Source organism: Acomys minous (assembly GCF_964271855.1).
Source record: "Acomys minous genome assembly, chromosome: 2".
Classification (NCBI taxonomy): Eukaryota; Metazoa; Chordata; class Mammalia; order Rodentia; family Muridae; genus Acomys; species Acomys minous.
The window spans coordinates 84908993-84933706 of NC_140484.1; the positions used below are offsets into that span (position 1 = coordinate 84908993).

The window sequence follows — 24714 nt, forward strand, 5'->3', positions numbered from 1 at the left end:
ATTTTCCTAATTTGGGGTGAAATGTCTGGACAAAACCCACCAATCCCTAATCAGAAAAAGTGGCCAATCCCTGAGCTTCCCACTAAAACTCACCAATCCCTGATCTCTCCCAAGCTCAGGACTTGAAATCCCACCAATCCCCAATCTGGAAATCCCTGCCCAAGAAAGCTCCACCCCCTAAGAAACCCTATAGGGCAGAGAGATGGCTCAGATGTTGAGAGCCCTGGCTGCTCTTCCAAAGGTCCTGAGTTCAATTCCCAGCAACTACATGGTGGCTCACAACCATCTATAATGAGATTTGGTGCCCTCTTCTGGCATGTGGATGTACATGCAGGCAGAGCACTGTATACAGAATAAATAAATAAATACATCTTTAAAACAAGAAAGAAAGAAAGAAAGAAAGAAAGAAAGAAAGAAAGAAAGAAAGAAAGAAAACCTATATAAAGGCTGTGTCCGCCCAGTTTGCTTCTGCCTTCTCCCAGAAACAGAGGCAGCCACTCCTGGATTCGTCCCTCCAATCTCTTTTAAGAGATTTACTGCCAAGCCGGGCATGGTGGCATCGCCTTTAATCCCAGCACTCAGGAGGCAGAGGCGGGTGGATCGCTGTGAGTTTGAGGCCAGCCTGGTCTACAGAGGAAGTCCAGGACATCCAGGCTTGTTACACAGAGAAACTCTGTCTTGAAAAACCGAGAGAGAGAGAGAGAGAGAGAGAGAGAGAGAGAGAGAGAGAGAGGAAGAAAGAGATTGATTTACTGCCTTCTGTGACTCCCAGGCTCCTCAGCTTCTCGGATGTTGGGGCAACCCTTCTGCTAAGCTTCTCAGCTCCTCAGGGGAGCGGCAACATCTCTGCAGAGGAGGCCTGGTGTGTGTTCTTGGGATCCCCTGTCTCAGGATATCTCTCCTCAGAGCTGGGATACCTTCCCAGGCCCCAGAGGTGTGGGTTTCCTGGACACAACAAACTACCACCACCACCACACCTGCCTCTGCCTCCCTGAGGACGGGGATTAAAAGTGTGCACCACCACTGCCCAGCATGTTAATGTATTATTAAAAGAAAGAGTCTTTATTTGGACTAAAAGGGAATTGTAGAAGGAATATCTTGTGTACTGTATGGAGGTAGAACCTGTCAATAATAAATCTGGGGCGGGGCCATGGTGGTGCACGCCTTTAATCCCAGTACTCGGGAGGCAGAGACAGGTGGATCGCTGTGAGTTCGAGGCCAGCCTGATCTACAAAGCGAGGTCAGGACAGCCAAGGTTACACAGAGAAACTCTGTCTTGGAAAAAAAATTAATAAATCTGACGGCCTTTAGCTTAGGCAGGAAGTGGAAGGTGGGACATCCAGCAGGCAGAAAGAATTCTGGGAGAGAGCCAGGCATGCAAGATTCAGCCACCAAGATGCAAGAAGACGGATGCATGGTACCTGAGTCCAGGTAGCCAGCCATGTGGCAGAACGTGGATTCATATAAATGGGTTGTTTTAAATTATGAGCTAGTCAGAGAAGAGGCTAGTTATATGGCCAAGGCATTTGTAAAATAATCAAGTGTCATGAGTCATTATTCTGAGAGCTTGGGGGAGGGAGGAAAGCCCCCCTCCAACATGCTTAGCCGCCCCCTCCCCGCCAGCTTTTTTCAGCTACAAATCGGTAAGGTAGCTATGGTGGGGCCACATACCTGTTGACCCTCACTCTCATGAGGCCGGGGCAGGAGGAGGGTTGGGAGTTCAAAGTCATCCTCTGATGAATTAGAGTTCAGGGCCAGCCTGGGCTACATGACACGCTCTTTTAGAAGATATAGCGGGGAAAGAGGGAGGGCTAGAGAAAGGAAAAAGAGAGAAAGAGAAAGCCGGGCAGTGGTGGCGCACGCCTTTAAATCTCAGCACTGGGAGGCAGAGGCAGGTGGATCACTGTGAGATCAAGGCCAGCCTGGTCTACAAAGCGAGTCCAGGACAGCCAGGGCTACACAGAGAAACCCTGTCTCGGAAAGAGAGAGGAGAGAGAGAGAGAGAGACTGGAGGCGACAGTGGATCTGGGGTCATTTGTGGGGGGCTGGAGAGGGCTGGAGAATAAATATGATCAAAATACATTGTATGTGTGTAATTCTCAAACATTATTTTTAAAAATGTATGCTGAGACAAGGTCTCACTATGTAGCTCTGGCTATCCCCGTAACACGTAGACCAGGCTGGGCCTAGAACTCACAGAGGTCTGTGTACCTGCCTCTTGTCTCCATAGTGCTGGGATTAAAAGCATGCACCTCCACACCTGGCCTCAAAAATTAATAAAATATGTTTAAGAGAGAAAGAGGAGGAAGAAAGAAAAGCGAGGAGGAAGGGACGCAAGAAAATCTGTTGGATTAGTTAATTTATAGGACAGCGGGAGAGGCTACTTCAGTCTCTCTCAGTCCAGGCTCTGGGGGACTTAGAACAGCACCCAGTAGGTGCTCAATAAGTGACTGAATTCCAGAGCTCTGGCTACGTCTCAGGAGCGTTCTGGGGCCTCCTCTGTGATGTCACAGAGCGTCCGCCATGCCTTTGGCCTCGATCCTGGTGCTTCTGTGCGTCCTGAGCAGCCCCGGGGGCTGGGGCTGCCTGCAGTGTGACCAGTCTGTGCTAAGCGCCCTCAGTCAGCTGCGTGCAGCCGTCATCCCCAAGCGCTTTGAGGATGAAGCGCTGCTGGCGCGCGCGCAGACCCTGCTCTTGGGCATGGAGGGGCCTTTCTTCAGGGACTACTCCATGAACGTCTTCGTGGGGAAAGTGGGTGTGTGCTTGGCGGTATGCGGGAGAAGTCGGGGTAGTGGTGGGCCTTCTGAAGTGACGCAGCCTCCCTTCTGGTCTGCAGGCATGGATCGACTGACAAATGTGGCGACAGCCTTCAAAACCCAAATACAGTACATAAATGCTGGTTCTCAGAGAGGTGGGAGACCCTTCAGACACCTCCGGGCCGCCCTTTCAGCACTCCCACGCTTCTCCCCTGGGTAGCTAACGAAGGCATGTGTCCTTGCTGTGACGTTTAGCAAGCAGAAGGCTGAGATTCCCCTTTTACAAAGGAGGAGAAAAGCTGAGGGTCACACAGAGTTGAAGATGTGTGCAGGACACTTCCATTTCGACGATGCCCATCAAAAGGTGTGGTTGGCCACACCCTTCTGCTTTCTTTCTTTCTTTCTTTCTTTTTTAAGATTTATTACCTATGCAATGTTTTGCCTGAATGTACACTTGCAGGCCAGAAGAGGGCACCAGATTTTATTATAAATGGTTGTGAGCCACCATGTCGTTGCTGGGAATTGAACTCAGGGCTTTTGGAGGAGCAGACAGTGCTCTTAAACCTCTGAGCCATCTCTCCAGCCCTTCCTTCTGCTTTCTTATGCTTCTCAAAAATTGCTATTTTTTTTTTCTTTCAAGACAGGGTTTCTCTGTGTAGCCTTGGCTATCCTAGTCTGCTTTGTAGACCAGGCTGGCCTCGAACTCACAGAGATCTGCTTGCCTCTGCCTCCCAAGTGCTGGGATTAAAGGTGTATGCCACCATGCCCCTGCTACATTGGGCTTTTTTATAAATAGTTTGTTGATAGTTTCTTGCTTGAAAGACTACATTTCCCAGCTTCCTTTGTAGACTACAGAAGTCATTTCAACCATATAAGAGGCGGTATTCCCATTTTCCCTCTGTAGGAATTCCTGCCATAGCAGTGAATAAACATGGTCCCACCTAAGGTCAGACTAAGCCTCTCTTTCTGCCTTCTGTCTGTCTTTTAAATAATCTAACATTTGTAATAACCTTCCACCAGTGAGTCTACCCATGGGCTGCCATGCTAGTAACTCAGGAAGCTGAGGCAGCAGGACCATGATGTTGAATCCCGCCCTAATTTGAGTTCAAGGCCAGCCTCGAAGTTCTTGAGAGGCAGTTAAGCGCTGTTTCCATGTGCTGGGAACCACCCGGAACAGCTGTTACTCAAGCAGACACAGTGTGCGCACATATTTTAAATCTCAAACACCAGGGAGCCTTCTAGATAGAATTCGGATTCCTTCTGCATACTCAGTGGGTCATTTTTGCAAAGAACTGAGATGAAAACTTCTAAACTCTGGAGCATTTTTTCCCCTTAAAATGTTATGTGTATGGGCATTTTGCCTGCAGGTATTAAGTGGCACCTGCAGGCAAGTACCTGTGGGGATCAGACGGGCCATCAGATCCCTTGTAACTCCAGTTGTAGGGATCAGTGAGCCCCCTGTAGGTGCTGGGAACTGAACTTAGGTCCTTCCCAAGAGCAGCCAGTGCTCTTAACCGCTGAGCCATCTCTGCAGCCCAGTTCACTAGCTCTGTATATGGTCCCATGGGGACCTGCACCAATGAGCATCTGTTCCCTCCTCAGATGGTCCCCTGCTGGAGGAGCTGGTGAGCCTCAGGGAGCACGCCATCAAGGAGCTGAAGAAAGCACTAAGAGCTTATGAAGAAAAGGGTGCTGCCCCCTCCCTTCCCTTCCTTCCCTCCCAAAAGCTCCCCTCTGTGAGGCCCAGCACCCCCTCTCCCCTCTGTGACGCCCAGCACCCCCTCTCCCCTCTGTGAGGCCCAGCACCCCCTCTCCCCTCTGTGAGGCCCAGCACCCCATCTCCCCTCTGTGAGGCCCAGCACCCCATCTCCCCTCTGTGAGGCCCAGCACCCCCTCTCCCCTCTGTGAGGCCCAGCACCCCATCTCCCCTCTGTGAGGCCCAGCACCCCATCTCCCCTCTGTGACGCCCAGCACCCCATCTCCCCTCTGTGACACCCAGCACCCCATCTCCCCTCTGTGAGGCCCAGCACCCCATCTCCTCTCTGTGAGGCCCAGCACCCCATCTCCCCTCTGTGACACCCAGCACCCCATCTCCCCTCTGTGAGGCCCAGCACCCCATCTCCTCTCTGTGACACCCAGCACCCCATCTCCCCTCTGTGAGGCCCAGCACCCCCATCCCACCAACGTCCCTTCCTCTCCTTCTCCAGGTTTGCCCCTTTCCTTTCTTCCCAATTAAGTTCTCAAGCCACCATGCCAGCTTGACACTCACCTCAGCTCTCTTCTCTTTCAGCCTGTGACCACAAAATTTGTCGTGAGTTCTGCTCCTCCTATCCAGTCCCCATCCTTCCACACCTGTTCCCCATCCTCCCACACCTGTTCCCCATCCTCCCACACTGTTCCCCATCCTCCCACACTGTTCCCCATCCTCCCACACCTGTTCCCCATCCTCCCACACTGTTCCCCATCCTCCCACACCTGTTCCCCATCCTCCCACACCTGTTCCCCATCCTCTCACACCTGTTCTCCATCCTCCCACACCTGTTCCCCATCCTCCCACACCTGTTCCCCATCCTCCCACACCTGTTCCCCATCCTCCCACACCTGTTCCCCATCCTCCCACACTGTTCCCCATCCTCCCACACCTGTTCCCCATCCTCCCACACCTGTTCCCCATCCTCCCACACCTGTTCCCCATCCTCCCACACCTGTTCCCCATCCTCCCACCCTGTTCCCCATCCTCCCACACTGTTCCCCATCCTCCCACACTGTTCCCCATCCTCCCACACCTGTTCCCCATCCTCCCACACTGTTCCCCATCCTCCCACACCTGTTCCCCATCCTCCCACACCTGTTCCCCATCCTCCCACACCTGTTCCCCATCCTCCCACCCTGTTCCCCATCCTCCCACACTGTTCCCCATCCTCCCACACCTGTTCCCCATCCTCCCACACTGTTCCCCATCCTCCCACACCTGTTCCCCATCCTCCCACACTGTTCCCCATCCTCCCACACCTGTTCCCCATCCTCCCACACCTGTTCCCCATCCTCCCACACCGTTCCCCATCCTCCCACACCTGTTCCCCATCCTCCCACACCTGTTCCCCATCCTCCCACACTGTTCCCCATCCTCCCACACCTGTTCCCCATCCTCCCACACCTGTTCCCCATCCTCCCACACCTGTTCCCCATCCTCCCACACCTGTTCCCCATCCTCCCACACCTGTTCCCCATCCTCCCACACCTGTTCCCCATCCTCCCACACCTGTTCCCCATCCTCCCACACTGTTCCCCATCCTCCCACACTGTTCCCCATCCTCCCACACCTGTTCCCCATCCTCCCACACCTGTTCCCCATCCTCCCACACCTGTTCCCCATCCTCCCACACCTGTTCCCCATCCTCCCACACCTGTTCCCCATCCTCCCACACCTGTTCCCCATCCTCCCACACCTGTTCCCCATCCTCCCACACCTGTTCCCCATCCTCCCACACCTGTTCCCCATCCTCCCACACCTGTTCCCCATCCTCCCACACCTGTTCCCCATCCTCCCACACCTGTTCCCCATCCTCCCACACCTGTTCCCCATCCTCCCACACCTGTTCCCCATCCTCCCACACCTGTTCCCCATCCTCCCACACTGTTCCCCATCCTCCCACACTGTTCCCCATCCTCCCACACCTGTTCCCCATCCTCCCACACCTGTTCCCCATCCTCCCACACTGTTCCCCATCCTCTCACACTGTTCCCCATCCTCCCACACCTGTTCCCCATCCTCCCACACCTGTTCCCCATCCTCCCACACTGTTCCCCATCCTCCCACACCTGTTCCCCATCCTCCCACACTGTTCCCCATCCTCCCACACTGTTCCCCATCCTCCCACACTGTTCCCCATCCTCCCACACCAACCCTCAGCACCATACTCACTGTACCTCAGAACCATGAACCTTTTCATCAAGGGTGGGTGCTTTGTTGTGCATGCGCACATGTACTTGTGTGTGTGTGTGCATGTGTATGTGCATGTGTGCCTGTGTGTGTACATGTGATCATGTGTGTGCACATGTGTGTACATGTGTGTGCCTCTATGTGTGTGTGTGCATGCCTTTGGAAGCCAGAGGGATATCCTGGGGTATGATGCCCTGGTAACCATCCAGTATGTTATTTTTTCATTGTTTTTTTTTTTTAATTTGTATGAGGGCCTGAATGCTTGTATGTCTGTGCACCATATGTGGGCAGTGCCCATGGAGACCAGAAGAGGGCATCAGGCTCCCTGGAACTGGAGTTCCAGATAACTGTGAGCCATCTCCCCCACCTCAGTTTTATTTATTTATTTGTTTATTTATTTATTTTATTATGTATACAGTGCTCTGCCTGAATGTACACCTGAAGGCAGAAGAGGGCATCAGAGATCACATTATAGATGGTTGCTGGGAATTGAACTCAGGGCCTCTGGAAGAGCAGTCAGTGCTCTTAACCTCTGAGCCATCTCTCCAGCCCCACCCTCCACCTTGGTTTTTGAGACAGGTTCTCAGTGTCAAGAAACTCAATTATTAGGCTGACTGCCCGATGAGACCCTGGTATCCCCCTGCCTCTGCCTCCTCAGGGCTGGGATTACAGACACCACCACATCCAACTTTCCTATCCTAAGGACTGAACATGGGTCTTTGTGTTTCCAAGGCAAGCACCAATGAGCCAGCTCTGCCTCCCTTCCTCCTGTTGCTTCTCTTTTGACACCAGGTCTCACTCTGTAACACATGCTCACCTGGAATTCAAGGCAATCCTCCTGCCTCAGCCTCAACAGTGCTGGTATTTCATGAGTCACCAATCCAAACTCAAGACTTGCTTTTGGTCTTTCTGTTTATTGTTTGAGACAGGGTCTCAATGTATGCCTTGGCTGTCCTGAACTCACTCTGTAGACCAAGCTGGCCTTGAACTCAGAGATCCACCTGCCTCTGCCTCCTGAGTGCTGGGATTAGAGGTGTGCAACACACCACCGCCTGGCTTGTTGTTCTGTTTGTTTTTTCACATTTCATTTTATTAGGATGTGTGTGAGCACAGCATACATGTGCGGGTGAGAGGGTCACTTACAGTGGCTGGCTCTCTCTTCCCTGTGGGACCCTGGGATTGAACACAGGTCCCCCAGTCTTGGTGGCAAGCACCTTTACCAGCTGTGCCACCTCGCTGGCCCCTCGAGATTTGCTTTTTGAGGGCTTATGAAAATGGCATCACCAAGTAAACCCCACATCCCAATGGCTCAACATGGTAAGTACGTGTTTCTCTGCTGGCTACCTCCCACAGAGAGTCTTGCTCCTCTTCAGACTTTCTCTGCCCCCGTAGTGGGGCAGTGCCCTACACTGACTTCTGACATGGGAAGTTTTGTGGCCTGGAATGACGTCTAGACACACTTCATTTTCCCTTGATTGAGTATAGGGCGTGTAGGTGCGCCTCACAGGAAGGGGAGGAGCTGGTGAACCTGCACGCTCTTTTGCCAGAGGAGACTCCAAGGCTGGAAAGTAGCAGATCCAAAAACTAATAAGTGTTGAGGCTAATAAGGTGGCTCCGGGGTAAAGGTACCTGCCACCAAGCTCGAGGTCCTGAGTTCAGTGCCAAGGACACACATGATGGAAGGAGAAAGGACTACAAGTTGTTCTCGAACCCCCATTCATGTACATACGTGCACGCATGCGCGCGGGCTCACGCACATGCACACACAGACGGGGGGGGAGGGAAATATATAAAATGTTAAATGACAGCAACAAAAAGAATGTTTGGTTAAGCCTAGTGGTGGCGGCAGCGGCGCACGCCTTTAATCCTAGCACTCGGGAGGCAGAGGCAGGCAGATCACTGTGAGTTCAAGGTCAGCCTGGTCTACAAAGCAAGTTCAGGACAGCCAGTCTGTGTAGCGAAATCCTGTCTCAAAAGAAGAAGAAGGAGAAGGAGGAGGAGAGGAAGAAGAAGAAGAAGAAGAAGAAGAAGAAGAAGAAGAAGAAGAAGAAGAAGAAGAAGAAGAAGAAGAAGAAACAGGTGGCTGGCCCAGATCTACCATAGAAGCTACTGAGGGAGGCTGAGGCAAGAGAATCACAAGTTCAAAGCTAACCTGGATAACTTAGCAAAACAAAACCAGAAAAAGTTGGGCTTGCAATGCAGACTAGTGGTAAAGCCCCAGTTAAAGGCTGGAGTAAGGCTCAGTGTTAGAGCCCCTGCCTAGAATCCCCCAGTGAGGGGCTGGGGTGTGGCTCAGCGGTGGAGCCCCTGCCTAGAATCCCCCAGTGAGGGGCTGGAGTGTGTCTCAGTGGTAGAGCCTCTGCCTAATACTCAAGACCCTGAGTTCAATCCTTACCACCACCAACCCTCCCCACAAACATCCTATGATCAGAACATTGAGTCAACTCACCTATGGAAATTCCATGTAATTCTTCAGTGATAGAGAAACCATTTCTCACATGAACTGCCTGCCTTTGCCCCACCTACTGTGCCCGGCAGTGGCTCCTCCAATATTCAGAGGCCCAGGGGACCCTGCCTCCTGATCTTACCAGTTCTTGGGGTCTGCTTTGCTCCACATCTCCCTTTCCCCCTGCCCAGGCTTGATCAAAGAAGAGGTTCTGGACTGTTTACATTGCAAGATAATCGCCCCCAGATGCATCAAAGAAAAGTATTGCTTTGGTAAGCTGTGGGTTTGCAAATGGGAGGGGTGGCATGTGAGAAACATGGGGTTCCTATAGCGGTGGTTTCAAGGCTCCGCACCATCCTTGTCCCTGTGCAGGTGGGTTGCAAGGTTCCCCATAAGCACTTGGGAGGCTGAGATGGGAGGATCTGTAGTTCAAGGCCAGCCTGAGCCACATAACTAATGTCTGTAGATTCTTCCCTCAGGGGTAGTGGACAGTGGGGGAAAGAAGTAGATTCCTGAAACTCACTGGCCACACACACACACACACACACACACACACACACACACTTAAATGTATTTTAAGGACTGGCAAGGTGGCTCATTGGTTAAGAGCACTGGCTGTTCTTCCAGAGGACCCAGGTTTGATTCCCAGCACCCACACGACAGCTCTCATGTATGTAATTCCAGTTCTAGAGGATCTGCCATTGTCCCTGGCAGCTGAAGGCAATCACATGCACCCACCAAGACACATAATTTATATATATGTATATATATATATATATATATATATACACATATATAATCTCACATAGCAAGGCAAGGTGGCACATGCCTGCCTGTAATCCCAGCACTCAGGGAGGCAGAGACAGGTGAATCTCTGTGAGTTTAAGGCCAGCCTGCTCTACAAAGTGAGTCCAGGACAGAGAAGGCTACACAGAGAAACTCTGCCTTGAAAAACCAAATCCAAAAAGATCCTATCTCAGACAACAAGGTTTATGTTTAGATATTCTTAAATGTGAAAAGCATAGAAAGACCGACTCAGTCGTTCAACAGTTACATACACGCCCGTGTCCTCACAGCAGAGAGAACAGTGCGGAGTCGCCCTCCTGGCCACCACACCTGCTCCTCCCACTCTACCACTGTCCCTTTCCTCCCTTCAGGTCTCAAAGCCCTGTCATCAGAAAGGCCTCCGGATGGCTCATCCTAAGATATCACTTTCTATCACACTGTGTCCACTCTTGCTTTTCCTCCAACTTTTTTTCACCCACTTTAGTCTTTGCCATAGATTTTATTCTAATTTTAAAGATTTGTTTTTACTGCAGTTACTGTAAAAATAACAGTTGTGAGCTGCCATGTAGGTACTGGGAATCGAACCTGGGTCCTCTAGAAGAGCAGCCAGTGCTCCTACCCACACTGACCCATCTCTCTGTCCCCACTACTTTTTTTTTTTTGTCATAGTATTCATCTTAGGCAGTGTTCTAGTGTGTGAAATGACGTCATAACCATAGTGACTCTTACAAGACAAAGCATTTAATTGGGACTGGCTTAAGGTTTTGGAGGCTTAGTTCATTGTCATCAATTAGGCCATTTTCATTCAAACCACCTCGTTCCACTCCTTGACCCCCAGAAGCTTATAGACATATCGTAATGCCAAGTGCAGTTAGTCCAATTTCAAAAGTCCCCACAGTCGGGCCTGGAGAGATGGCTCAGTGGTTAAGAGTACTGCCTGCTCTTCCAGAGGTCATGAGTTCAATTCCCAGCAACCACATGGTGGCTCACAACCATCTATAATGTAATCTGATGCCCTCTTCTGCAGATAAAACACTCATATACAATAAATAAAAATAAAATTAAATTCAAAAGTCCCCACAGTCTATCACAGCCCCAACGATGTTTCAGAGTTCAAAGTTCAAAGTCTCTTCTGAGACTCATGCAATCTCTTAACTGTGACTCCCTGTAAAATCAAAATAAAAAAGCAGATCACAGATTTCAACCTATAATGCCACAGGGTTACTATTCCAAATGGGAGGACAGGAAACACAGTGGAGAAATATTGGGCTAAAGTCAGACCAAACCCAGCTGGGCCAACTCCAAATGCAGCATCTCCATGGCTGAAGTCAAAGCTCTCAGATCTGCAACTCCTTTCAGCTTTTGTTTTGTTTTGTTTTTCAAGACAGGGTTTCTCTGTGTAGCCTTGGGATGTCCTGAACTCACTTTGTAGACCAGGCTGACCTCGAACTCACAGCGATCCTCCTGCCACAGGCTGGGATTACAGCAGTCAGCTTGGCTCTCCTTTCAGCTTTGTTGTCTGGAACACACTTCTTTCTCTTGGGCTGGTTCCACTCCCTGTTAGCAGCATTTCTCAGCAAGTATCCCATGGCTCCAACACTTCGGGGTCTCCAAGGCAATCCGGCTTTCACCTTTACAGCGTCACATAGTGGCCTCTCTGGGCCTCCATGCAGGGACACTACACACACACACACACACACACACACACACACACACACACACGCTGGCCTCAGCAGCTCCTTAGTCACAGAGGGAAATTCCAGAACCCTTTCTTCTATCCTTGACTTTAAAGCCAGAACAAGTGTGGCCAAAGCTGCCAAGTCCTGCTGCCTGCTGCGGCTGGAAGTTGGCATCCTTGTTCAATTACATTTTCACCGGATAGTTTTCTACCCCTCTTTAACTCCTTCTCACAAGTTGGAAGCCCAGCTAGGTGAGGTTTTCCCTGAGGTCGGCACTCCTTTAGTTAGCGTCAGCCTTTTCTTTAAGCTTTTTATTTCCTCGAGCGCTGTACTCCACCCCCCCCCCCAACACACACGCAGGACACTTCCTCATGCTCCTTTTCTCCTCAGACTGAACATGTTATATTTCCTCTTGTTCAGCCTGCTCCTTGCCACTCTAGATTTGCAGAAGGGTGCGCGGCTCAGTCAATACTAGGCTGTCTCCTTCACCAGTGCCGTTAGTTCAGAACTCTTCAGTTTAGCCTCAGGCAGATTTTTTTGGACAAGAGTAGAAAGCAGCCGTCTTGTTTGCCAAAATCTCACAAGAACATTCTCTAGGACACATACTAACATTCTTCCCCTGTGTGCTGAGCAGTTATAATCTACAGGGCTGTCGTTCACACTCCCACTAGGATGGCCCGTTAAGCCCCACTTACAGTGTTCAACTGTGCTGGGGGTGGGGGGGTGGGGAGGGGCTGGTGGTGGTGGTGGTAGGGGGTGTACCCCTTTATTCCCAGCACTCGGGAGGCAGAGGCAGGTAGATCTCTGTGAGTCCGAAGCCAGCCTGGTCTAAGGAGCAAGTTCCGGGACAGCCAAGGCTACATAGAGAAACCCTGTCCTGGGGCGGGGGGTGGGGGGGTGGGGGGGTGGGGAAGCTCATCTGCTTTCCTAATCCAAAGTCCCAAAGTCCACATCCCCCCCCCCCCCCACAAGCAGAACGGTCAGGCCTGTCACAGCAATATCCTGCTGGTACCAACGGCTGTCTCAGCTACTGTTCTATTGCCGCGAAGGGACACCAATAACCATGGCTACTCTCATAAAAGAAAGCATTTAATTGGGGCTGCCTTACAATTTCAAAGGATTAGCCAGTCAGACCTGCCTCTGGAGAAGCAGCTGAGAGTTCTACATCCTGAGGCACAGGCATAAGGAAGAGAGGCTCTGGGGGCTCCACCCCCAGGGACACACCTCCTCTAACGAGGCCACGCCTCCTAACCCCTTCAAATAGCGCCACTCCCTGGGGACCAAGTATTCTATGAGCCAGCAGAGGCCTCCACCCGCCTTACAGAACATGAGGCTCTAAGGACATTTTCTTCTATAACCACCATGGTCTTCTGATAGCCGATGAGTTCCCTGTGTGTGTGTGACAAGTGTGAACTTGTGGGGAACTACTGCAGAGGCCAGGAGTGTCCCCCCCCACCTCCGACTCCCCAACATGCTCCCTTGAGAGAGGGGTCTCTTGCTGAATCTGGAGCCAGGATTGGTGCCCAATACATTCCAGCAATCCTCCTGCCTCAGCCTCCCACAGCCTTGGCTTTAGAGGTGTGTGTATGTGTGTGTGTGTGTGTGTGTGTGTGTGTGTGTGTGTGTGTGTGTGTGTGTACAACTATACCCGCCTTTTTATGTGGGTTCTGGGATTCGAACTCAGTTCCTCATGCTGTGTACTCGGCGTTACCTCCCCACCGCCCCCTGTCCTCAGCAACACAAGACAACTTCACACCTGCCCAGCAATGCCCCTAATTGTCACCTGAATCTTTTCCATGGGAGATTTATTCCAATTAGGGCCCAACAAAAGTACTCACTGCTTTTTTTTTTTTTTAATTTATTTTTGGTCTTTTGTTTAGTTTTGGGTTTTTGGGTTTTGTTTTTTGTGGGGTTTTGTTTTGTTTTGTTTTGTAGCCCTGACTGTCCTAGAACTTGCTATGTGATAGGCTGGGCTGTGGTATTTGCCATGGGTGAATTGTACTTGGGAGCCTGATATACGGTGCTGGGTGTTGAGCCAACCAAACAGGGAGATGGAGGAGGTTACAGAGGGCCACAGTTTGGAGCTGAGTTTCACTTCTCCCTGCCCAGTGGATGGGCAGCCCCGCATGGCTCTCAAGTTCCAGTCTGACGGCAAGCTGAGGAACATGGTGGTGGTCGGCGACTTGGTCACTGTGGGACTGGCTGTCCTAGTCTTCTTGGTCATCCTGATTGCGTGAGTCACCCCAACCCCCTATGTCCCCAGCCAGGGGTGGTGGTCCACTACCGCGACCCCAGCACTTGGGAGGCTTGAGGCAGGAGGATGGCTATAAGTCCAAGGCCAATCTTCAACTACATAGCAGTATGCTATGTCAGAAAGTGGGGGAGGGGGAGGTGGCTCAGCTGGTAAAGGATCTGCCTAGATGCTCAAAGGCGTGGCTCTGATCTCCAGTATTGGAGAAATCAAGTCTGGTGTCACACACTTGTCATCACGACACTTGGGAGGTGGAGACAGGAGGATCAGACATTCAAGATCTTCGCTGGCTAAATATAGTGAGTTTGGGGCCATCCTGAGCTACATGAAACCCTGTCTCAAACACAGAGAAATGGGGCAGGGGGAGAGAGATAGGAAGGAAGGGGGGAAAAGGATACATAAAGGGGTCTTTGGTCCCCCCTAATTCCGGCAACCCCCCCATCGCTTTGTCCTTCAGTCCCTCTCTCAATTTTTTCTTTTGTGTCTCCTCCCCTCTTTAAAGACATGTTGTTGTTGTTGTTGTTGTTGTTTCAAGACAGGGCTTTTCAAGACAGGGCTTTATTGCGCCGCCCTGGCTGTCCTAGAACTCACACTGTAGACCAGGCTGGCTTTGAACGGATCTGTCTGCCTCTGTCTCCCAAGTGTTGGGATTGAAGGTGTGTGTGTCACCGCCGCCACCACCAACAAGACATTACTTTTAGTTGTGTACATATCTTTGTGGGGACTGTGTGCATATGACTGCAGAACCCCCAGAGGCCAGAAGAGGGCGTGGGGGCCCCATGAGCTACAGTGGAAGTAGTTGTGAGGCACCAGGTAGGCACTGGGAACCAACCTTGGGTTCTCTGTAAGAGCCATAGGTGCACTGACCATCGCCCCAGCACTGCTGTCCCCCCTTACGTTCTCTCTCGCCCCATCACCCCTCTGAGTCTCTCATTTTCTTTTTCCCACAGCTCTAAGCCACAAAGCTACACAGGTCCCCAGCTTTATTCTCTATCTTTCTGGGTCCCTTCTTCCATTAAAAAAGAATAACAAGTCCAGGATAGCCAAGGCTACACAGAGAAACTGTGTCTCAAAAAACCAAAAAACAAAAAGAAGAAGAAGAGGAAGAAGAAGAAGAAGAAGAAGAAGAAGAAGAAGAAAAAGAAGAAAGAAGAAGGAAGAAAAGAAGAAAAGAAAAGGAGGAGAAATAATTGAACACAGTGGCACACACCTTTAATCCCAGCATTCAGGAGGCAGAGGCAGGTGGATCTCTGAGAGTTCGAGGCCAGCCTGGTCTACATAGTGAGTTCCAGGACAGCCAGGGCTACATAGTGAGACTCTGGGGGGCAAAAAAGTGAATGTGCTGATCAAAACCAAGGTTTGTCCTAACTGGGTTGTTATTATATATTCTTTACTAACATTGCCACCGCTCTATTCATTTGTTAAACTTTTTTGAGACAGAACACTGTGTAAACTTGGCAAGTCTGGAGCTCACCCTGTAGACCAGGCTAGCCTCCAAATCGCAGAGATCCATCTGCCTCTGCCTCTTTCCAGCACTGGGAACTAAGCCTATGATCCTGGAAGACAAGATCACCCAGCCCTGCCAAGTTCCTGTTATCCAAGGAGCCCAAGGGCTCAGGACAATGACCAGAGAGAGACCTTTAGGCTGGTCGAGACCAGGACACTGTAAACAGCCGCAGTAAGGCAACTCAGTCGCTCTTAGCTTTGTGTCTTTGGTTGGTGTGTGGGAGAGACAGGCTGGCTCTGAGCAGGATCTAGGTAGGCAATGCCTGTGACTCGCAGGTCAGCAAATAAGCAAGGGAGACAGAGGAACATGGAGGCAGGGGCCAGGCTTCCTTCTCACTTTTTATTTTGTTCTCTTGGGTTTTGGGAGAACAGGGTCTTATGGAGCCCAGGCTAGCCTCAAACTCTCAGCGTGGCTGAGATTGACCTGAAACTCCTGATGGCCCTGCCTCCACCTCCCTAGTGCAGGGTTTGCAGGTGTGCACCACCGCCCCTATCTTATTCAGTGCTGGGGGGGGGGGTGGAGTCCGGGCTTTCACGTGCTGCGGAGCACTTTACCCACCAAGTCACATCCCAGCCTCATTTCCCTGTCCATTTGGGCCCCAGCCAGTGGCATCTAAGTCCCCGGTCACCAGGTACGTGTGTTGTTTTCTCTCTGAGACACAGCGAGGCCTTGCCTTTCTCAGAGAATGACAGCAGTGTTTGGATACAGGCCAGGACCAAAATCCAGGGTGATGTCAGCTTGTCTTAATTACACCTGCAAAGACTGTTTCCAAATAAGGCCACTTGGGCAGGAGCTGGGCAGTGGGAAATGGAGGACATAGCTTTGGGAGGTGGTGCTGTACTCTGCGTCTGTCCATCAGTCCTGGTACTCTGCTTCTGCCCATCAGTCCTGGTACTCTGCTTCTGCCCATCAGTCCTGGTACTCTGCTTCTGTCTATCCTTCTTTGCTCCTGGTCCCCTTGATTCCATGTTTTCCCAGTCCTAGCCAGAAACTACTGTTATCTCTGGCTGAGCCCCTGGAGTGTGGAGTCGGTTCCAGCCTTTGTCCTGCCTTTATCTACCTATCTGTCTATTTGTCTATCTATCTATTTCTTATCCACCATCTTTCTTTCTATCATCTATCAATCATATGTCCTGCTATCATTTATGTCATTTTATCATTTATCTATCTACTTATTATATATCTACCATCTATCTGTCATCTTTCATCTATCTGTCCATCTACTTATCACCTATCTATCTATCTATCTATCTATCTATCTATCTATCTATCTCTCACCATCTACCCTGTGTGTGTGAGGTGTAGGTGTGTGCACGCTGGGACAGGCATGTGGAAGTCAGGAGACAACTCTCTGGAGTGATACCTACCGTCCACCATGCGGGTGCTGAGGATCAGGTGCAGATTGTCAGGCTTGCTCGCAGCTTTCTTTACCTTCGGAGTCACCTCACAACCCCAGGGTTTGGAGTCTTTGAGATATTGTCCCATTCTGTAACCAAGGTCAGCCTGGAACTCAGGACAATCCTCCTGTCTCAACCTCCCAAAAGCGCCTTGATCACAGGCAAGGCCACTTGACCCACTTTAACCTTCCTCTTTTTCCTTCTGCCCAGGGCTTGTACGTACAGGCAAAACCGAAAACTCCTGCTGAAGTAGGCCAGTGACTTTGGTGTTTGTAAAAGGAAAATACATTTAATAAAATCTGAGATAAATTCCTTTGTATCTGTGAACAGTTGGCCCTTTTGTCTTACTAGGTGGTGTGTGTGTGTGTGTGTGTGTGTGTGTGTGTGTGTGTGTTTCTGAACATTGAACATACTGCCTTGTGTTCTAGGCAAACATTCCACCTCTGAATTCCAGCCCAGCCCTTTTTAAACTTTTTTTTGTTTGGGCGAGGGGGCGGGGCAGATGGTTTTTTTTGTTTGTTTGTTTTGTTTTAAAGACAGGATGTAATGGTTAGATTTTTCAACGTGACAGAATCTAGAACCACGTGGAGGATGGGCCTCTGTGAATTTATATCATGGGTGTTACATGCATACATAAATTGAGGTGTGAAAAACTGCCCACTGTGGGTTGTCTGGATGAGATTCTGGAGTGTATAAGTGGAGGAAAGAGCTGAACAGCAGCAAGCATAAAATAAAACCATTTTAAAGAAAATAAAAGGAAGGACAGACAGAAGGAAATAGGAAAGAAAGAACATGGAAGGGAGGGAGGGGGCCATGGAGGGAAGGATGAAAAAGCAGGCAAAGGGAACTGAAGGAGAGAATTTACAGTTTACGGCCTCTTGGCGTTGGAAACTACGTTTCCCAGAAGTCTTTGCTCTCTGCGCAGGTGTCTGTGATGGGGAGTTTGCCCTCAACCCAAGCAGTTTTGCTAAGAGGGGACGGGTGTCCGGCCGTGGTGGTGCACACCTTTAATCCCTGCACTTGCCAACCTGGTCTACAAAGTGAGTCCAGGACAGCTATGGCTACACAGAGAAACCCTGTCCCAGGGGGAAAAAAAAGTCACCAACAAGCCGGGCGTGGTGGTGCACCGCCTTTAATCCCAGCACTCCGGAGGCAGAAGCAGGCAGATCGCTGTGAGTTCAAGGCCAGCCTCGTCTAAAAAACGAGTCCAGCCTCGACTACACAGAGAAACCCTATCTCAAAAACAAACAAACAAACAAAAAGATCACTAACATCTGATTTGATAAAGCTTTCAGTCCAGCTTGTTGTCAGTACTGTACACTCCTCAGTCGAGCGCTTAGACTGAACCTTGGCCTTCGACCCATTGCATTCTGGGAATTGTAGTTCCTGACCTCAGCCCTCGCACAGGACGGTGGAGTCAGGCGAGAGTTCCGAATTGTGAGTCGCTTGGTCTCCTTGGAAGCCAGTAGGCTGCAGGGGGAGGTGGGAGGTGGGAACCAGTGTCCTGTCTTGTCCCTCTTGACTGGCTGTCACCCGCTACAGCCTTGAGCTACTCCAACATCTTAGTCTCAGGGTTAGTAATAGCTTTTTAAAATCTGTGTAGCCCTGACTGTCCTGGAACTTGCTCTACACCATGCTAGCCTCCAACTTAGAGATCCATCTGTCTCTGCCTCCTGAGTGCTGGGATTAAAAGCTTGCCCCACCCCTGCCCAGCATGAATTGGTTTTTTAAATAGTCATATATATAAACGATCACTTTGTGCCTCCTATGCTGGCAAGTGGAAGTTCTTTGCTTCCAGAAGCAAGCCTGTGTTGTGTCCGTCGTGCTGAAAAATGGAGTAACTCACGCCAAACGGACTGCTTTACACAATGGAGCAATTCAAGGCCAGGCACTGCTGGATGGATGCTGTTCTGTGCAGCCTAGCCAGGGCAGGCTAGGCTGGTCTCCTTGGCCTATGTATTTATTTTTAAGGTTTATTTATAAGTGTGCAGTGTTTTACCTGCATTTACACCTGTATGTCACAAGAGGGCACCAGATCTCATCATAAATGGTTGTGAGCCACCACGTGGTTGCTGGGAATTGAACTCGGGACCTTTGGAAGTGCATGCAGTGCTCTTAACCTCTGAGCCAGCTCTCCAGCCCTTCCTTCACCTATTTTTTTTATTATGCACGGGTGTAGAAAAAAATAAAACAATGCCAACACCAAAAGCTTACCCCCCACGGTTCTCATGACTGGTATTTAAATGAGCCCTTAGACTAGAGAGAGAGAGAGACAAGCCGAGAAGGGAGGCACAACAGGAAACAGTGAAGGAGAAAATTCTAGAGATTCGTGTGGGAGTGGTGGCTCCTTGCAGCACTAAAATCTGGCAGCCTTTACACTACCTGGCCTTCAATCAAGCAAAGCACAACATTATGTGAAGTCAGGGGAGGCGGGTACCATGTTTATGATCCATAAAAGGTCACTGGGGACCTTGCTTTGCAACCTCTTAATTTCTCTTCCCTTCTTGGCCTCTTGGAGCCAGGCCACATGTGCAATATGACAGTTCTCCAGGGCCCCCGTGGCTCTCCAGGACTACGTGTCTACAGTTCACTGCAAAGAGGTACAAGAACCTGGAAACAGCAGCCTCTGCCCTCCAGACTCAGAAGAGCCTGCTAGGGTTAGAAACAGGGGTGGTAACAGTCTGCCCCGACATCTTAGCCAGCGCCTCTGCCTGCCCGCCAACTACTTCCTACTTTGAATACTGTCTTTGCTAGAGAGAGCAAACTCTGCCCTTGTCTCTGCATTTACTGATTTCAGAGTAGGGGTGCTCATGCTATGATATGTGGGGAGGGTCAGAGGTCAACTCAGGGAGTCAGTTCTTTCTTTTCACTTTGTGGGTATCAGGGATGGACCTCAGATGATCAAGTTTGGCAGCAAGCACCTCTACCCACCAAGCCATTTCACCAGCCCTCTGGTCTTGTTTTTTTTTTGTTGTTGTTGTTTTGTTGTAGTTATTTATTTATAATGTATACAGTGTTCTGTCTGCACGTACACCTGCAGAGCCACAAGAGGGCACCAGATCTCATCATAAATGGTTGTGAGCCACCATGAGGATGCTGGGAATTAAACTCAGGACCTTTGGAGGAGCAGTCAGTGCCCTTAACCTCTGAGCCATCTCTCCAGCCCTCTGGTCTTGTTTTTACACCTAAAAACAGATTTTTAAAATTTAAGCCTGTAGCCGGGTGTGGTGGTGCACACCTTTAATCCCAGCACTCAGGAGGCAGAGGCGGGTGGATTGCTTTGAGTTGGAGGCCAGGCTGGTCTACAAAGTGAGTCTAGGACAGCCAAGGCTACACAGAGAAACCGTCTCAAAAAAATAAAAAAAAACCAAAAACAAAAAATTTAAGTGTGTGTTGTGTTTTATGTCTGTGCATGCGTACACACACATGTGCACAAGTGTCTTCAAAGGCCAGAAGACTGCATCCAACTGAAGTCATAGATGGGTGTGTGTCCAGTCTGAGTACTGGGATTTGAACTCAAGTCCTCTTCAGGAGCAGTGCAGTGCCCTTGACTGTGGAGCCGGCTCTCTAGCCCCTGGTTTTGTTGAGCCCTGCACTGTAACCCAGGTGGTCTGGAACACACTTTGAAACACAGGCTACCCTAAAGCTCACTTCGCAGCCCAGCCTCCTGAGCTCTGGGATGCCGGCATGCGTGCCCTGCCTCACCAGGGCTGTAAGGACAGCTTCAAATCTCTCAAAGTCAGAGTTCTCCCACCCAGCCCAGTGGGGGGAGTTGGCAGCTGCCTTCCCGGGTTCCCACAGGCACCCCCTGCGATGCCACAGCACCAAAAGCCATGATAATTGCCGTGTTGTAATCCTTTAATGACTGTCTGTCTCCCCATCCCAGACTATGCTCTCCAGAAGTCCTCAGCACATTATAATTTCAGCACAGTTTAATTATCCATTGTCCGTGTCCCTTGGCAATTCCCATGAGGCGAGGACAATGGCTAGACCAGTGGGAAGAGTGTACAAAGGAAAAGGAAGGAAAGAAAAGACACCAGGCACCCTTACAGTTACCCCAGGAAAAGGCACTGCTGGTAGAATGTTCCCCTCCCATGCACAAAGCCCTGAGTTCCGTCCCGGTGTGGAGCAGACCGAGGGTGCTGGTGGCCACCGGGAATCCCAGTGCGTGGGAGGTGGCTGGGAAAGGACCAGCTGGAGGTCAGGCCGGGTTAGTAGCTCATTTGGTGAAGTTCTTGCCTTGCAAACTTGAGGATCAGGATTCCATCGCCAGGACGCACATAAAAATCAAGGGGCTGGATGGATGGCAGGGTGCATGCACAGCACGCAGGACTCTCTGGGCTCCGGTTCCAGCCGTGTGTAAATAGGGTGTGGCAGGGCAAGCTTGTAATTCTAACACTTGGAAGGTGGAGGCAAGGAGGAGCAGAAATTCAAAGTAATCTTAAACCACAGTGAGTTGTGACTAGCCTGGAACACACCAGACCCTGTCCACCAGGCCAGAATTTTAGAACCAACAGAGGCTCCCTTGGCCCTCTGACCCCCGTGAACCCTCCATGTGCAATGCGACAGTCTTTTCTCTTTCCCCCTCTAGGGAAGGGCCATAATGAAAGGGGGAATGTTTACTGCTGGGAGCTTTTGGGAGGCGGGAAGGCATGGGCACACACTCTGAGAGGAGCCTTTAGGACAAAGTCCAGCCAATTTCAGGTCCCCAGGGAGTGGGAGCAAGATGTTCATCCCCGAGCTTCATGCCTGGGTCAGGGTCTTGGGGTGCCATCAAGATGGGGTCCAGGAGAGTGCTGGACTCTGTCATATATCTTGTGTACAGCAGAAGGGAGCGTGTGTGTGTGTGTGTGTGTGTGTGTGTGTGTGTGTGTGTGTGTGTCTTGAGGCTGTTATGCCACTCAGGTTCAGCTCAAGAGTGGGATTAGCCAGCACTCAGGAGGCAGAGGCAGGTGGATCGCTGTGAGTTCGAGGCCAGCCTGGTCTACAACGTGAATCCAGGACAGCCAAGGCTACACAGAGAAACCCTGTCTCGAAAAAACAAGCAAAAAATTGTAACGGGGCCTTCACTGTAAATATTTATTTTGAGTTACATTTATGTGTTTGTGCTCGTGTACAGGTGTGTGTTCGTATGTGGCTGTGTAACCACGGCAGCCCCTGTCATCTCACACGTGTTGTTTGGGTCCGAGGGGCTCAGTGCTGAGTGAGCCAATCACTGCGTGCTAGCCTTCTGTCTGCCCATGATGCTACACACGCCTCACACGATCCCCAGCGCGACTGTGCTGAGCATCCTTTCTTCCTCAGTCAGAGTCTCAGGCAAGCTCTTCCAGCCATCGCCCCTGCCCTTGACCTTGAACTCCTGCTTCCTGCCTCCACCACCAAAACGCTAGAGCGTTACATCCTCTGTCTCTTCCAATGGCTTATTAAGTGAAGATTTCCTATCAACCAAGAGCATTGTGTGTCTTTTTATTTTAAGATTTATTATGTACACAGTGCTCTGCCTGCATGTAGACGCACAGGCCAGAAGAGGGCACCAGATCTCATTATAGATGGTTGTGAGCCACCGTGCGGTTGCTGGGAATTGAACTCAGGACCTCTGGAAGAGCAGACAGTGCTCTTAACCTCTGAGCCATCTCTCCAGCCGCCCCGCAACACCCCCTTTTTGTTGTTTTTTGTTTTTTTGAGACAGGGTTTCTCTGTATATCCTTGGCTGTGCTGGACTCGCTTTGTAGACCAGGCTGGCCTCAAACTCAGTGATCTGCCTCCCTCTACCTCCCAAGTGCTGGGATTAAAGGCGTATGCCACCACGCCCAGCCTTTTTTTGGTTTTTTTGAGACAGGGTTTCTCTGTGTTAGCTTTGGCTGTCCTAGACTCACTGTGTAGACCAGGCTGTCCTTGAACTCACAGCCGCCTGCCTCTGCCTCCCAAGCGCTGGGTTTAAAGGTGTGCGCCACCTTGCCAAGCTTGCAATGTGCTTCTTTAAGCAGGACATGGTGGGCTAATCCAGTGAGGAAGCCCGTTCAGGAGCAGGGGAGCAGGTGCCGGAAGCTTCCAGCAGTGCTCTGCTCTCGCAGCACCACTACATTTTTGCTTCATTTTATTTTTAAAATCATTTTTATTTATGTGTGTTTGGGGAGCGGGTGCTCATGGAGATCAGAGGAGGATTTCCAGACCCTGACACTGGAATTGCAGGTGGTTGTGAGCTGCCGGGTGTGGGTGTGGGGAGTTGAGCCTTTTAGCCTGTGAGCCACTCTGGCCCCTTAGGTTCACTCTGGCACTAGGATCACCCTTCAGGGTGGCAGGGCGCTCACCCACCGTGCTAGGCTCATGTCCTAGCGACTTCGAGACACACAGGAAGCATTGCACCGCAACCCCCTCAAATGCACCAGGCTTCCCCAGATGTGTACATTTACCCGCTGTGTTCTGCCCACATCCCTTCCAAAAGTCACCTCCTCAGACCGGCCTTTCCCTGGCACCCATTTCCCTTACCCTTTCCATGTCAGCGATGACTTGAATATGTCCCCAAGTTCCCATTTGGAAAGCTAGCACCCAACATGACAGATGTGAGGCCTTGGCAAAGTGGGAAGCCGTCTATGAACCCGGAAACAGATCCTCTCAGACACTAAATCCGCCCAAACCTTGATTCTGGTCTCCCAGTCTCCAGCACTGTGGGAAATTGTCCTGTGTATAAACCACCAAGTGTAAGGCTGGTTGCTATTAGGTAGAACAGCACATATGCACATTCCGCAGCCCACCACCTTTTCTTTCCTCTGTAATACCTTACTTTGTCTCTCTACCCAACTGGAACTTCTCAGAGTCAACCCCCATGTCCCCAGCATGTAAGCAACTGACAGCAGGGACTCTGCCTGGCCAGCAGCTGATCAAATGTGTGGAACTAGGGTGACTGGAAGAGCCAACACTATGATCAAAACTTAAATCAGAGAAACAGGTGCCCCACGCCCACCTCATGCTGGTCAACAACTTGCATAGACCTCTGGTCTCTGTCATCCAGGTCCAAACTCTGACTGAGCATTTATTTTGCTTTCTTTTATTTTTCAAGACAGGGTTTCTCTGTGTAGCCTTGGCTGTTGTGGACTCTGTAGAGCAGGCTGGCCTCAAACTCACAAAGATCTGCCTGCCTCTGCCTCGCGAGCACTGGGATTAAAAGTGTGCGCCACCACCGCCCAGCTTGGTTTTCATCTTTTAACATAAAGTGTATCTGTGCCACAGACACTCAACTATAGTTCATCAGTGGGACACTTCCTATGTGCCGGGTATCAAGTGCTTGACTTTTGTTTTGTTTGTTTTAGTTTTTCCAGACAGGGTTTCTCTGTGTAACTCTGACTGTCCTGGACTCCCTCTGTAGACCAGGCTGGCCTGGAACTCACAGAAATCCACCTGCCTCTGCCTTCCGAGTGCTGGGATTAAAGGTGTGTGCCACCATGCCCGGCAAGTGCTTGAAATGTATTTAATCCTCACCACTGCCCTAAGGGATGTGAATATTATGCCCATTTTATAGATAATGAAGTGCTGAAAAATTGTATGACTTTCACAAGGCTACATAGGATGACAGAACTGGAATTCAGTTGAGGGGGACAGGCTCCAAGGTCTATCCTTGAATCCTGACCCTGCACGGCTTCATAAATCAGCAGTTCCGGGGGCTGGAGAGATGGCTCAGTGGTTAAGAGACTGTCTGCTCTTCCAGAGGTTGTGAGTTCAATTCCCAGCAACCACATGGTGGCTCACAACCATCCATGCCCTCTAATGCTCTCTTCTGGCCTGCAGGTATACAGGCAGATAAAGCACTCATGGATGTGAAATAAATAAAATATTAAAAAATAAATAAACCAGCAGTTCCCCATTCTGGGCATAATGGTGCACACCTTTAATCCCAGCACTCAGGAGGCAGAGGCAGGTGGATCGCTGTGAGTTCAAGGCCAGCCTGGTCT

At 50.5% G+C, this 24714-nt stretch overlaps 1 protein-coding gene across 3 annotated transcripts; it reads left to right on the forward strand.

Moving 5' to 3' along the window:
* Positions 1-2463: 2463 nt before the first annotated feature.
* IZUMO2 (IZUMO family member 2) lies at positions 2464-17090 on the forward strand. 3 transcript variants are annotated; one of them, XM_084771965.1, is made up of 7 exons: positions 2464-2755; positions 2837-2911; positions 4359-4445; positions 5047-5067; positions 9337-9417; positions 13720-13843; positions 16976-17090. In XM_084771965.1, the coding sequence occupies exons 1-7, from the start codon at positions 2524-2526 to the stop codon at positions 17016-17018; spliced, it is 663 nt and encodes a 220-aa protein (XP_084628091.1). In that variant the 5' UTR covers positions 2464-2523; the 3' UTR covers positions 17019-17090. The 3 variants fall into 3 exon arrangements, with proteins under 3 accessions (XP_084628091.1, XP_084628090.1, XP_084628092.1); XM_084771964.1 differs by lacking the exon at positions 16976-17090 and adding an exon at positions 14812-15264; XM_084771966.1 differs by lacking the exons at positions 2837-2911; positions 16976-17090 and adding an exon at positions 14812-15264.
* The last annotated feature ends 7624 nt before the right edge of the window (positions 17091-24714 follow it).